This window comes from Atheta coriaria, unplaced genomic scaffold (genome assembly GCF_025399875.1).
Source record: "Atheta coriaria isolate IRGN ID8LTWV9N9 unplaced genomic scaffold, Caltech_Dcor_3.1 hic_scaffold_7_pilon, whole genome shotgun sequence".
Taxonomy (NCBI): Eukaryota; Metazoa; Arthropoda; class Insecta; order Coleoptera; family Staphylinidae; genus Dalotia; species Dalotia coriaria.
Window position 1 is genome coordinate 5,765,554 of NW_027045449.1, and position 14,417 is coordinate 5,779,970.

At 32.7% G+C, this 14,417-nt stretch overlaps 1 protein-coding gene across 2 annotated transcripts in view; it reads left to right on the top strand.

The window, feature by feature from the left end:
- MCU (mitochondrial calcium uniporter) overlaps window positions 1-14,417 on the top strand; it is a 63,352-nt gene that overhangs the window by 29,245 nt on the left and 19,690 nt on the right. Inside the window, exon 3 of one of the 2 annotated variants that reach the window (XM_065308581.1) lies at window positions 13,284-13,562. The exons of the other annotated variant lie outside the window; for it this stretch is intronic. Coding sequence (XP_065164653.1) covers window positions 13,284-13,562 — 279 coding nt within the window. The remainder of the gene's footprint in view (window positions 1-13,283; window positions 13,563-14,417) is intronic. 2 annotated transcript variants of the gene reach the window in all.

Below are 14,417 nucleotides of genomic sequence, written 5' to 3' on the forward strand. Positions count from 1 at the left end.
AACGTAGACTGAAGCGTTAGTCTCAAAGAAACTCGTGACAAGAAAGAGCTTTACAATTTATTGATGCTACAGAGACAAATTTAGAATTTCATGGAGTAAATTGCTTGTTGGACTTGTCAAGGACATTGCTTTTAGCCGTTTACTTAGATTCGGAACAATTTAATGTTGATTTTGTACAAGAAATCGTCACGAATGATTAAATTCTGTTGCTAGGCTATTATGCAAAGTAAACCAGAGTAAATGCAATTTATACACACAAAAATATTTTACTAAAGTTACAAAAGTAAACTAAACTAAACTAAATTATCGTTTATAAATTTATATTACAGGATATTTAGTTTATCTTTCAGTGAATGTGCAATGAATTAAAATGTTGGAAATGTGGCAACTTCCATCTCTCTCGCTATTTACATCTATTAAAAGTTATTAAAAACACCTCGCGCGCGCACGGGTACAATTTATACCCGCCGGAAATGCGGAATACGTGTCGGCGCGCACGGAAATTCAATCTCTTCAATCTCGCCCCTCAACTTTTCCAATTTCGACTTCCGGCTCTGAGCTGCGAATGTCGAAGCGGTGCGAATGAGGGATGAGAATATGAACATGTGGCATAACTCATTCGGAGAGCTACATTTGGGCATATTTTCTACTGTGGCGCTGAAAGGGTTCACAACCCTTGTTATCACACCAATTTAGGAAATTATTAAGATTTATTACTCAATTTCATTGCCCTATATTTTTTATTTTAACAGGAACGTTAAAAATTGAATTTTAACAAAATTTTTGATTTTTTTTTAAATTTTACGTTTTTTAACATTCAGTATTTGATTTCGGGAAACTTCAAATACTCGTTTTTCAACTTTTAGCTTTGAACGTTACACACCACACACCATATCTTGATATCCTAATATTCACTAAGAGCATTTCCGAGTGTAAACCGCCGGAATTTTCAATTTCCACGTTTTATTGACTTCTCCAATTTCGTTTGAACTTTTTATTCTACTTTTAGTATTTACATTGAAATGAAAACTTTATTTAGCGTAATATTTGATTTTGATTTATTAATTAAATGCATGATATTTTCAAAGTTTATGACGTGTTTTTGAAATTATTCATTGTGGATTTTCATATTTTCACCGCACGTCATATTAAAGCCTACTTATTATTCATTAAATTTTTTCTTGTGATTTTTTATTGCCGCTGAAACTTTTAAGCGTGTACTTGAGTTATTTTCGCAATAAATATACAAATTGTGAAATTTGTTTCATATTACCACATTACAAGCTGATTTTTGTGTCTTTTGTCATTTTTATTGAATAAACCAGGCATAATTTGAAATTTAGTCGTGTCTAATTTGTCCAAGACTCGATTATATTCTTACATAATAGCAAAAGTTGCGATAGTTTTGAACATCCGACCAATTTTCTAGCAAACTTTATCCCATTAGCGACGGATTAATGTCATAACTTGTAATTTAATTCCTTTTGCGTTGCATATTTTCCAATTTTCTGATTTCATGCCATTGATGACACTGTGAAGTTTGTTCTTGTGGCTAATTTTGTTAGAATGGTTTTAGGTATGTTATAATTTTATACTTGCTGGAATAATGTCATAACAATACACTTATTGAACATTTGACGTAGTTATGGTGTTGGTCATTAGTGTCGCAAGATGGTGTTGATGTTGATGCGCGGAACATCAGCGCGTAAACACGATTACGCATTTTAATTGCTCGTTAAATTTATGTCAACAAAATTGAGTCGCAGCTGTGCGCCACCACTGGCATTAATCATAATAAATGTTCTTATGGACTTAATAAAGGTGGAGGGTAATAAAATTTAATTGTGTTTAATATATTTCAAGTATCTTTTAGTTATTTATGAGGAACAATGAAGTGTGATGGTCCAATCTACTATATAAAAATAAATCGCAAAATATGTTGGTAAGCGCATAACTCAACAACTTCTAAACGAATTTGGCCAATTCTTGTTTGAAAATGATCGGTAAAGTCCAAGGATGGTATTTACGGCGACAAAAATTTGAATAATTGCCGGGTGAACCCTAAAGACAGCCCTTTTCTCTAGGATAAAAGTTGGCATTGAGATTCAATCATAGTTATAGTTAAATAGTTGAATCCGAGATGGCGCGCTGATGTGCATTATTAGCAATTCTTTATATAATTAATTTCTTTAAAATAAAATTGCAAATCTTATTGATAGAATTGACAAAAGCTAGTTTATTATATATTTCGCTAAAGTTTTAAGATTTATGAAGGAAGGTAAAATGAAATTTGAAATTTAAAATATTATTTTGTATGTAATGAAATAACTGATATCAGGCTTTTATTTATTATTAAAATATGTTTGCTCTTCATAATATTCAATTTCATTTCATATTTCATCTCCCTGAATATGAAAAATTCAACTATAAGCAGTGAAAAGCATTTTTTTTTCATGTTTATTTTCCGCGTTTTTCCTATATAATGAAAAATGAATGCCGGCATAAAACTAGGATGGTGAGCAAATATTTATTTCATTTGCTGCGTGAATTTGATGCTACAACTTCCAATCATTTGCTTTTATAGGTAATCAATAGGTAGGTATTATCCTCGTCTCTTTTTCTCTCCCTTTTCTCTCCGTACCTTCATTAAATCCAACAACCATTTTCAACATTTTCTCACATTGTTTCAGCGTTCTTTATAATTCTCAGCGACAGATACGTTCTTTCAGTTCATAGGTTTTTATATTATCTCCGTATTTTTTGGTTTTCTTGTAACTATTGTTATTAAAAATGACATCAGCAGGTTTTTCTTTCGTATTCTCTTCGGTTAGTGATATTTTTCTTATTACTTTCCTTTAGTTTTCTTAGAAAGGTTTCGGGTTACACTTTGAGTGCGTTTTTATTATTTTCTGAGCTTATTATTCTGTATAAAAGGAAGAATAACTTCATCTCTTTGGGTTTAATGTGTGGTTATGTCTCATACACAAAAAATAACGTATTGAGTTGCGATATTTGATATATGCAACCAACTATACAATTTTGTTAATTCTTTGTCACAACACATAAAATAATCACTTAACTTAAGTTAAAAATAATTAGTTAATTGTTGGGTCATTAAACACTTTACTAATTTTACGCAATTTATTTTATGACCGCTTAATTTCGAAAATTTAAGAGAAATTTGCAAACAACTTAACGCGTGACCTGTACCAACCTGACAACTTTTCCTAGTTTAGAAATATTAATATATCACGTCTCACACTTTAAACCTCGTCAAAATTTACCTTCCACGTAAAATTTCACAATTTTTTACAACATGTATATATAAATTTTAAACAATTTAATTTTTGTAACTATTATTTAAGCTTTCACTTTAGAATATATACTATCAACTGACTATATAAGAACATTTAACATAAACATTCAGGAAAGGAAATTGAAAATGTAAAATTTAAATATTTACAGAGATTACAATGTGCACACATCCGACATTCCGGCTAATGACACAGATTTTATTATTGCAAAACTTTTAAACAATTGTTTGCTAATGTATATAAAATATCAATTCAAATGTGTATAATACAAGCCTTACGTCTCGTGTGGATTCCAGTTCTAATTATTACTTTATGCGTTTATGATTTTAATGTCTTTATTGTCTGCGGCACTCATTTTTAACACACATCAAAACCGTCCGATGTTCGTAACACTAAACAAAACACAAACGACTTGGGCGTGATGTTTACTTTACTTATAACTTGATTGTTGTTATATTACGCAATGTGATTGTCTTCGCTAGAAGACCATAAACTGTTCTACACTTAAGTTTAAAGGTGTAAAGAGTTTGTTTTTAACAATTTTTATTTTTTGCTGCGTCGCGTAATAATTTGCAGGTCGTGGCGAGTCGTGCGCCGTGTTTTCGATTTCACCGCGCGAGAGTCATCCACAAACTGACTCTCTGCGTGCCCATGCTACTACCTTTCTGCGTTTTTGCCCACCCATGATCACCGAACCATACCAAACTAAACAAAATAGGAGTAAATAGCCATAGCATGCAATTAGTGAGCCTTGCTATTGTCGTAAACTGCGTCATGTGGTATGTATGTATTCTTGGCGGAAGATCAGAAAGATGATAACTCTATCAAGTTTATCATCATTTGAGTAGGTATATGAATTATTCATTTTATATGTGATAGCTACTTGGGAAACTTTAATACCTGGTTTAATTTATTTTTTATTAAATTTTGGGAGTTTCCTGTTTTTGAGGTTTAATACCTATTGTTGTCGTATTAGTTACAATTTGTGGTTTAGTGTAAAAATTCTGTTCGTAAATGAACGATTTTTGCAGTTCTTTGACCGCGTTGTACACCGATGACACCGGCCATGCAAATCGTATACATTTTTTCGTTGTTTGTAATGAATTTGCACTTTCAATTGTTTGGATTGTCATGGTATCTTGCTTCTGTGGATTATATATCTACCTATATAGTTTTTGATGCAAATAAATAATAAAATGGAGATGGGCGAAAAAGTTGCCAATTCGTAGAAAAAGTCGAATATTTAATACTTGCAAGTAGTCGGCGACTAAAATCGACCAAGGTGGACCAAATATTTGGATAAATATTTTTATTTAAAATAAAATATGCTGCAAAATCTGTTGGTAAGCGCATAACTCAACAATGCCTAGACCAATTTGGCCAATTCTTTTTTTCAAATGTTTGCTAAAGTCCAAGGATGGTTTTTACGGTGAGAAAATTTCGAATAACTGCCGGGAAAACTCTAAAAACAGCCTTTTTCTATAGGATAAAAGTTGGCATTGAGATTCAATTATAGTTATAGTTAAATAGTTGAATCCGATATGGCGCGTTGAAGTGCAATATTAGCTATTCATTATATAATTAATTTCTTTAAAATAAAATTGCGAATCTTATTGATAGAATTGACACGTACTTTGTCTAGAACAAGAGAGTAAAAACGAATTACATTTTTATTAAACACTACCGGGACGAAGTCGCGGGCAAAATCTAGTTAAAAATAAATTCAAGATTAAATTATTTTACTAATATTGTCAGAAACAATAATTGCCTAGGTCTAATATTTAGTCGGCATATCTCTAATATAAAGTGAACTCTGGTACCTTTATATTTTTTATTAATTACGAGTACGCTGTGTTTGTTTCTGCTTGTGACCGTTTCCGACTTCTGCGGTTGACTCTCGCGCCGCGTGCATGGAAAGGGCGTCGAGGGACGACACAATGCGGTAACGGTTGTGTGCATCGTTCGCGTTTTCATTACAATAAGTGCGACGAAGCGTTCAGTCGAAAGGGAAATTCGTTGAATTCACATCGCACAACTCGGCTCAGCCTGTCGTGCGCAGATGACTCACGGGTTCAAAATTTAATTTGCTATATTCTAGTACCTCTAGTAACTACTAATTTACCACGCTCCATACACTATACACCTATGTTGGTGACATTAACCGTGCACAAAATTTGATGTTGTGGTTTAATACTTGCGTAGTTGAGGTATGTACTAATATTAGTAAGTACTTTGGTACTTAAATATCTACTAATAATTAAACGTAGTACTTATGTATAATGCGTACAATTATACAGTTAGATTTTATGCGTAAATGTGATTCTCTTGTGAATTTAATAAATTTAATTTTATTTCTGGAGTCACACGTTTGACGATAATTATTTTGCCGTTAATTAAATTTGTGGTATGGTGTGGCAGCTGAACCTGATGAAAAACGGTACCATATGTGCATGTCGGTTAAGCACACACTTTTATTGTAGTGAAGTAAAAAAAAGTACAAAAGTTTGGAAAAAAAATTAATTCCGGTTTTTGTTCGTGTTTTTATGAGACATGAAAAAATTTAAATCGATTTTAATACGCAAGCATCGAAACAGTTTTTTAATAAATTTTGCTAATTCTGTTCGAGTAAAAAAAAACTTCTTGAATTGTTTTTCTATAGGAACGTTTATATTTGAAAGTTTAGAGTTTCTGGTTTTTTTAGTAAAAAAGAGACTTAAGGGGATTTGTTCGTTTCTTTAACAGTTTCTTTGCTTTCCAGACGTTAAGCCGGAAGTCAATCGTTAACATTTATTTCAAAAAGTTTATTTAACTGCAAAATAACTTAATGAAATTATTATTTTTTCTTTTTTTAAGATTTTCTTCGCGAATTTATATAATTTCACAATTTTCACGCTTTTCCTGCTTTCTATACACTTCACTCTCTTTCTATGAAACATATTGTTTTGAACATATTTTGAAATTTTTTCAGGATAAAAAATGAATTTATTGAAAGTAAATTTATTTTCAATTTCGTATTTTTTTGCTATCACTTGTACGTCTTCTATTAAATATTCCCGTGATCGATTGACAACACACGCATGAGTAAATACGTACATAAAACGAAATAAATTGCTTTTTAATGACGTGTGTGGTATTCATCTTCTGTGCGCGTGCGCGCCCACGCTCTTCTACGCGAACAAACGAGCTTTGAAGTTCAGTTCAGCAATTTCATGAATTTTTAACCACCGCATGCGTTGCGCGTATTTCGTAAATTCCACGCGATGGAAGACAATTTTCGCGCTTCACATGAAGCCCACCCGCTTGATATCTGCGCGTTTTCTGACAATAGAAGAACAGCCAAGTTGGGTACACGACGCGAGCGCGCGCACTTCACCTTTTCGCACTCTTCGGCTGCGTCGTCTTGTAAATCGAGAGAAATTTGCGTTTTACATGCAATGCCGGATGCCGGAAAAGTACAACGCCGCAAACGAGGCGAGCACAAGGATACGCTAAGGTTGAAAAGTCAACTTGACGAAGTGAACTGCACGCCGGTTGTGCAGTCAAGCGTGGGATGCACTTTTGCATAAACTAAACAAGGCAATACTTTTAGGGGACTTATTTTGTACTCATGTTTGTGCATGTAATTTATTGTTCAATATGCAGGGACTTTTATTTAGTTTTTTATCGGAAATGTAGGAAAATAAATTCTAAAGTTGAAAATTCGGTCTAAAACTCGCAATTAGAATAATTGGAAACGATTCACTGGATTTTCCAAGATTTTAATTTTATTTTCACCCTCTTGAGACTTTATTTAATACAAGTTTATATATATTTTAACTTAGCACAATATGAACTGTTTAAAGTTTTAATATAGCTTTACTTAATAGTAAATTTATGTTTATTTGTTTGTTTGTAACGCTTTCACGGGAAAACCACTTTACTAATTTTGAAAAATTTTCATATAAAGATTTTCTTGTCCAAGAAAAATAACATAGGATACTTTTTGTCATAAAAAAACACCTTTGAAAGGTGTTAAACATGCGATTAAAGTTGAAATAAAGATTTAATCACAGTTATAGTTATATAATTTGAATGGAGATGGCGTAAAAGTGCAATTCTAATATTTTTCATTTCTAAATAAAAATTTACGGTACATAATAAGTCCAAGAAGCAAGAAAGGGAATAAAAACTAGTAACTTTATAAAATCTTAATTAAAATTACACCTTTTTAAATCGAATTTATTCCCATGCATAATCTAATTCCCCTTTTGGGTATTTCCCACTGCTTGGGGAGTTTTCTTAACGAACCAAGAGGAAGTTATGCAGGAAACGATTACATGAAATACACCGTTGTATTTGCTCTGGAAAATATCTGCTCCTTCATCAGAACGTGAGCTCATGTTCGTGCTGCTGCTGCTCCTACTCGTCTTTTTCACCATCCTGGAATATTCTTCCCAGGAATATGATATTCTCCGAGTTTTATTTGCGTTCAAAGTTAACATTTTATTTACCTCAATTTGCCGTCGACTTGCGTAATCACGCCAAGTCATTCCGGAATTAGAATCTCGTCTTGGAAATGATTACTTATTTCTTTTTTAATTCAATTTGTTTGCAGGCAATCAAATGCACGCCAGCAGCAGCACGTTATAAAGCGTTTTTATACGATTTTAAATAAATTGGTTTGTTATATAAGGATGCAGACGTAAAAACACAAACAAATCAGCACTGATTTACATGTTGAATCAAGTTTTTTGTCTGGCAAGTTAAACATTTAGATGGAATTTAATTGGTGAAGCATCAAAATGCAAATCATAAGTATAAAATATTTTTTAGCAATTGTATTAACTATAATATTAAAATGAATCACAAAATCTGTTGGTAAGCGTATAACTCCACAACGCCTAGACCAATTTAGCCAATTCTTTTTTTTAAATGTTCGTTAAAGTCCAAGGATGGTTTTTACGACAAGAAAAATTAGAATAATTGCAGGGAAAACCCTAAAGACAGCCCTTTTCTATAGGATTAAAGTTGGCATTGAGATTCAATCATTGTTATAGTTAAATAGTTGAATCCGAGATGGCGCGCTGATGTGCATTATTAGCAATTCTTTATATAATTAATTTCTTTAAAATAAAATTGCGAATCTTATTGATAGAATTGACACATACTATGTCTAGAACAACAGAGTAAAAACGAATTACATTTTTATTAAACACTACCGGGACGAAGTCGCGGGCAAAAAATAAAATAAATAAAATAAAAGAAAAAGTAATATAAACTGATTATACGAATTAAAACGTAATAAATAATGAGAAATGAATTTTAATCGAATGATACTTTCTTTTTCTTTGAATCACTACACACGTTATAAAACTTACAACATAATAAACAGTTATTTATTCTCTTTGCTTCTCTACTTCTAATTAGTTTTTTTTATTAGATAGTTTATTTTGCTGTTTGTTATAAACGACCTTGAAAACGGATTGATCAATGTCATTAAAGCAATATGAAGTAAATATAAAGTGATATAATGTGTAGTGCTCGTTAAAACTTTTGCTTTGTTTTGTTTCATCTTGTTACGCGTGCAAGTACCAACAAGTAGACATAATGATGTCCGCGTGTTGAAATAGAGACACGAATTTTCTTGTACAAATAAATTGACGTTGACATAACAAATCAATACACAACTGTTTGCATCCATTTATTTTTTATTCGAAATTAGTTTACTTGAATGTTGATATTCAATATTGAATTAAAATTGGTGGTAATTTGAGTGGTAGTATTGTAATAAAATTATGAATACGCACAATTGTAGCAAAAAAGCATCGAATGCGTGCGTGCATCATGAAATTCAATGAATACACACGCTATGGAATGCAATAACAGAATATATTTTGTTGGCCATGTTTGTTGAACTTCTTCGTGGCGCGTTTATGCAGCGGCCAGCCGACCGGAACGCTTCCAGCGCGGTCTGGTTGCCAGGATATCCGGATGGTCGTCCACAATCCGATCTCTGGATCCATCCGGATCGAAACACAACATGCAACAAGCGCTATAAATGCAAGTTCCACTGCAGTTTTCACCAATAATCAAATATAAATACTTTAAAAAATTGTGTAAATGATATTTTTTAGTTTGTCAGCCAAAAAATAAAAACAAATAGAAAAAACAAAGGGGAAAAGCTTTTTTGTGCCATGTTGTATCATAACCGTATTTTAATGATGGTGGTTTATGATTGCGCTTTGTTATTACGACAGGAAAAGGGCGTAAAATATTCTGCAGACTGCAACGTAATCTAACAAAGCGGAAAAACAAAATTTATAATTCATATAAGTTAAATAACTTGTCATCTGCGGTTTTACATGAAAATTCATATAATACATTCACTATAGGCAACTTATTGTGTTTCATCCACACATAAAAGTTACGTAATAAATGTATTTTTGGTTGCCTATGTAGTAATTAACTTTATTTCTACAACAAATTCACATTCAAATTTTTAATCAACTGAAAGACACAATTAGCTCCATGGGAAATGTCTGTAATCACCACTTAAAGTGCTATTACAAATCGGTTTTAGATTATAATTAACGCGTTTTGTCGTTAATCGATCGAAAACGACCGCACTTGCACACACTTCACACTCCACTGCATCCGTTTCTGTTCAGTTCGTAATCAGTGAGAACAAGCGAACATGGCAGTTGCCACCCCACACGCAGAAACAATTCCAACTGGTGAATAACATTCCGTTCGTTATGTTCTCATTTATGTTTCGCTTACTCATTATCGACATGCATGTCTGTGCATAAACGCTGCACATTAAGTTGCCTGCTTGCTCTGAATATTTCGGCTTTCACGCTTCGTATCATTTCTGAACGTTTGTGAACGTTTGTGATTCAGAATAAAATTAGGAATTTCGATGTGTGATGGATATCTAGTTTTGTAGGTGTGCTGATACATGCGATTTTAATTTCTAATTTAATTACTACTCAACCATCGAAAAGCGTTATATACGACGAGCACTTTGCAGTGTACTCTATTTAATTGCCAGCGCTAATTGGCGCTTTTTACTGTTGCTAAAGCAAATAGAGCGGACATAACGTATAACATGCACGATTCTCTTCCATATTCAACAAAATTATTAACATAACATGTGATCAAGCGACAATACTTATGTTATGCTATGTATTTAATGTGTGGTGTGTATTGGGTTGCATACAATACATCAACATATACGAAATTTATTGGCTAACATATTCAGAAAAGTTTTTTATATTTATATATTTTACAATAAAACACGTCGTGAAATTGTTTTCCCACACGTACGTGTTTTGTGTTATCAATTCTCCAATGTCGTGTGCGCATTGGCAGGAATTAGATTAAATTTCGAAAAATACGTGACACGATTGACAAGGGTTTTTACGTCGCACACAAGAGGGGAAAACCATTCGGTTCGAACAATATTATCCGTGATAGTCATTTCATGCTCTCGACTCGCTCGATATTTTCACCATTCATGTGTGAAATGAAGTTGTTAACCCTTTTATCAAACATCTGGACAAAGTGTACGTAATGATTTTTAGACATCAGTCAATCAGTTGTGATTTATGATTTTTTGAAATTAGTATTCCAGCGAACGTTTTCCTTTCATTTCGATTTTCTCTTGTAGAAAACACTCGGAAACAAATTGATATTTACTGCATGAAGTATGCGTATTGCAATCAACTGTGCACAGTAACTAAGAGTGTGAATTGTAATCCTAATCCAATGGATTACTGAAAGTGCCATCGATAAGTTTGTTTGCTTCGTGCGAAAGCTTTCGTAGAAATGCACGCGTACGAATTGAATTAATCGTAAATGCAGCGACTGATTTTCATTTAATTAACCTAATTGCATTCTCAATTTCTCAACGTCAATATATAACTGCGTGCATTCTACAATCTACGTTGGAATCAGACTTAATTTCACTCAGTTTTGATGCAGCTAGGATCAAATGCACTGCGAGAATAATATAATAACAATAACAAACGTTCTTGTTGAGAGAATTTGCGCACTTAAATTTGAATTCGTGAAATATGAATGTTGCAGGAAAAGGATATGCAATTGTTCGCGTTGGTTCATTGTGTCTGTTATGCGTTTATGCATTCATTTCAATGCGTTTTTCTCAGTGCATTTTCCAGCGTATTATTTGTTACAATTGTGTGCAAATTGTAAAGTAAAAAATTCACGACGATGGGAAATGTTTCAATAGGTTGAAATATAGATAGTTTTTATCTTTCAATGTCAGTAATTAATCTAGAAACATAGAAAAGTTTAACACTTGAGACAAATTGAATAAAAATAAATTTTATTTTGTTTTTTGTTGTTTTTCGGCGCATTTTGAGGTTTTAAATGCACAAAAAGCTTTAAAAACAATTTAATCTTGTTTGATATGAATAAACAAATACAAACAACAATATCCATTGATTGTTCTCTGAAATATGTGTTTATAAATCGTATTATATCTGTGATGTCCATAGACCGGAACGAAAACGATATTTTCTTCACGCTTCATTTTTTTTCTTCTTTTGAATGAAAATTTTCTTTTCTCCGCGCGTGTTTCGTATACTTATTTATAATCGGCTTGCGGTTGTCCACAGCATCATTGCGTATATGCACAAAGGATAAAAACGAAGTACACTTTAAGGTTAGAACTTGCAATGGAAGCTGCGCAGCAAATCCGCTTGTTGTTCGCGTTGTTTTCCGGCGTTCATGCGATATTTTCGTTTCCCGTTAGGCGGCGCAGCCTGGGCTTTTATCATTGTGGAAATTCCGCACGGATTTCCCATTCATTCGGCACGCCGTGCCGATGCGGCACAATAACAGCAAGGGGGCGTGGAGAGGCGGTGGAAAATAGCAAAATGGAAATAAGCCGCCGCCGTGTTGCGCGGAAAACGATGAAAAGGCGAGAGACCTCGAACCGGATAAATTAAAACTGCGCGAAGAGTACAAGCTGAACAAACATTTATCTACAACAAATATCGACAACAAAAAAAGCATTTAAGCGCAAATAACAAAAAAAAAACTAAAATCTCAAAATAAACAAAAATAATTTTTACTTGTTATTGAATTATTTATTGTGTTGAAAATGAATTTATGGAGACAAGGTGTATAATAATAGGAAAACAATACACGTGCAGCTAAGGAGGTTTTGATAGCGGAAACCCTTGGGCAAACAAATCACAATGAATTTACACTCGAATTATACAGAACTTTCTTGTTTGTTTCTTCTGTGGCGGACATGAAAATCACAAATCACGCTAAATGCTGAGGTAAGACAATTGCAAATAAAGTAATACTTTAGAAGAGAGTATTATAACTTTATTTATGGCCACAATATTTAATCATAAAATTATAATGAAAAGCTGAAACATGGGGCTCGAATAAATATAATATTTAATATAATATTCACGGTATGCTATAACTTGACTAACAAAAAGCTGTAAATCACGTAATGTGCATGTAATATAGGCTATTATAACCTGGAAAACTAAGTTTATGTTTAACAATTTAGAATACGTACGAAAATTGTGTTTTATTTTATTATTTTTGTTTTTTAAAGTCTTTTTATGCAATTTTTATGTTAATTTTCTTTAAACTTAAATTTTGCAATTAATATCTTTATTATTAATTATAATATTTTATTATTGGCAAAATTTATACACCTAATATATTTTTGCCGATATTAGTGGGTATTAAAATATTAAACTAGTTTATTGTGCACTAAAACTCCCATTAAATGAAAATTCCTTACTAATGAAATAGTTTTTCCAATATTTCCTTAAATCTTTATCTCCGAGTGGAAACTAATTAAGAAATTGTACATTTATGTTGAATGTTTTATGTTTTTGCTGCCAAATGTTGTCTGTTTTGCTTTATTTATTTTTAGCTTGCTGTTTTTTATTGTTTTTGTTTTATCGTTTGCATTTTTTTCGCATGGGTGTGTTGTAGGTCGCCTGAAGGCCGGGCGTTGCTTGTTGTTAGCCGGCGAAGGATGCGAACTCCTGGCGCGTCAGCGATTACAACCGCTCGAAGAATGCGTGCGGGAGCCGGGAGCATGTCCGCTTTCACCGTCGCCACCCTCCGCAGAACGCGTGCTTTTCGTGCAAAATTTACCTCATCCTTCATCAGATCCAGTGGATCCAAATGTTAACTATGACGTTGATGCAAAACTAGCTGCTAATCATTTATACAGGGTAAACAGGGTAACCAACTGTGATTTGGATCAAAGTGAGTATTAAATTGATATATAAATTAAATTCAGTTTGGGTATAAGACTGGCTTTTGTCCACGACATAGTTTTTAGTAATTAATGTTTACTTTGCTATTTTCGCGACTTTTGCGCCATCTCTAAATGATTTATTCAACTATTACTATGAATGAATCGTATTTCTTTATTTAAGGCCCTTTATATCATAATTTTTCGTAATATTTATTCGGCTATTTGGGGCGAAGACGAATTCAACAAATCATAAATCATGAAAATCTGTTCACTCGTTCTTGAGTTATAAATGATGTAACTAACGCTACTTGGTTTTATATAAGTGATAACATGACAAGAATTAAAGAGAGTTTTAATTTATACATTGAAGTTAAAAATACAAAATAATTTAAAAGAAATTTTCTGTTTTTTCTGTTAATTTCCTAACAAACCGAAACAAATTACATATTTTGTTGCAAATACGCGTTGTAAACCACTTCATCCATCATGCAAATTGTACCTACACTAAAATTCTATGCATGATGCATCATGCATCATGTTTCGACACGACGCAGCCTTCGACAGCACATCATTTAAACTCCAGTTTCAAGAAAACTTTAGTCCTAACATCACTACTACTCATACTCAGACTATTACTAGTGGTAAGGTAAACGCAACTTAAGAGTTCAGAGAATATCGCATAAGCTCTCGGCATGTGTGACAAAACGTTAAACAGACGTGCAAATTGTTAAAAGCTGTCGAAACGTTACAATGAAGACAACGGTACAATTTGCACATGTTTAAGCATTATAGTCACAACACGTAATACTTTATAGTACGAGTATTACATAATTAACAATTTTATTATTGTCAAACTGTAAATG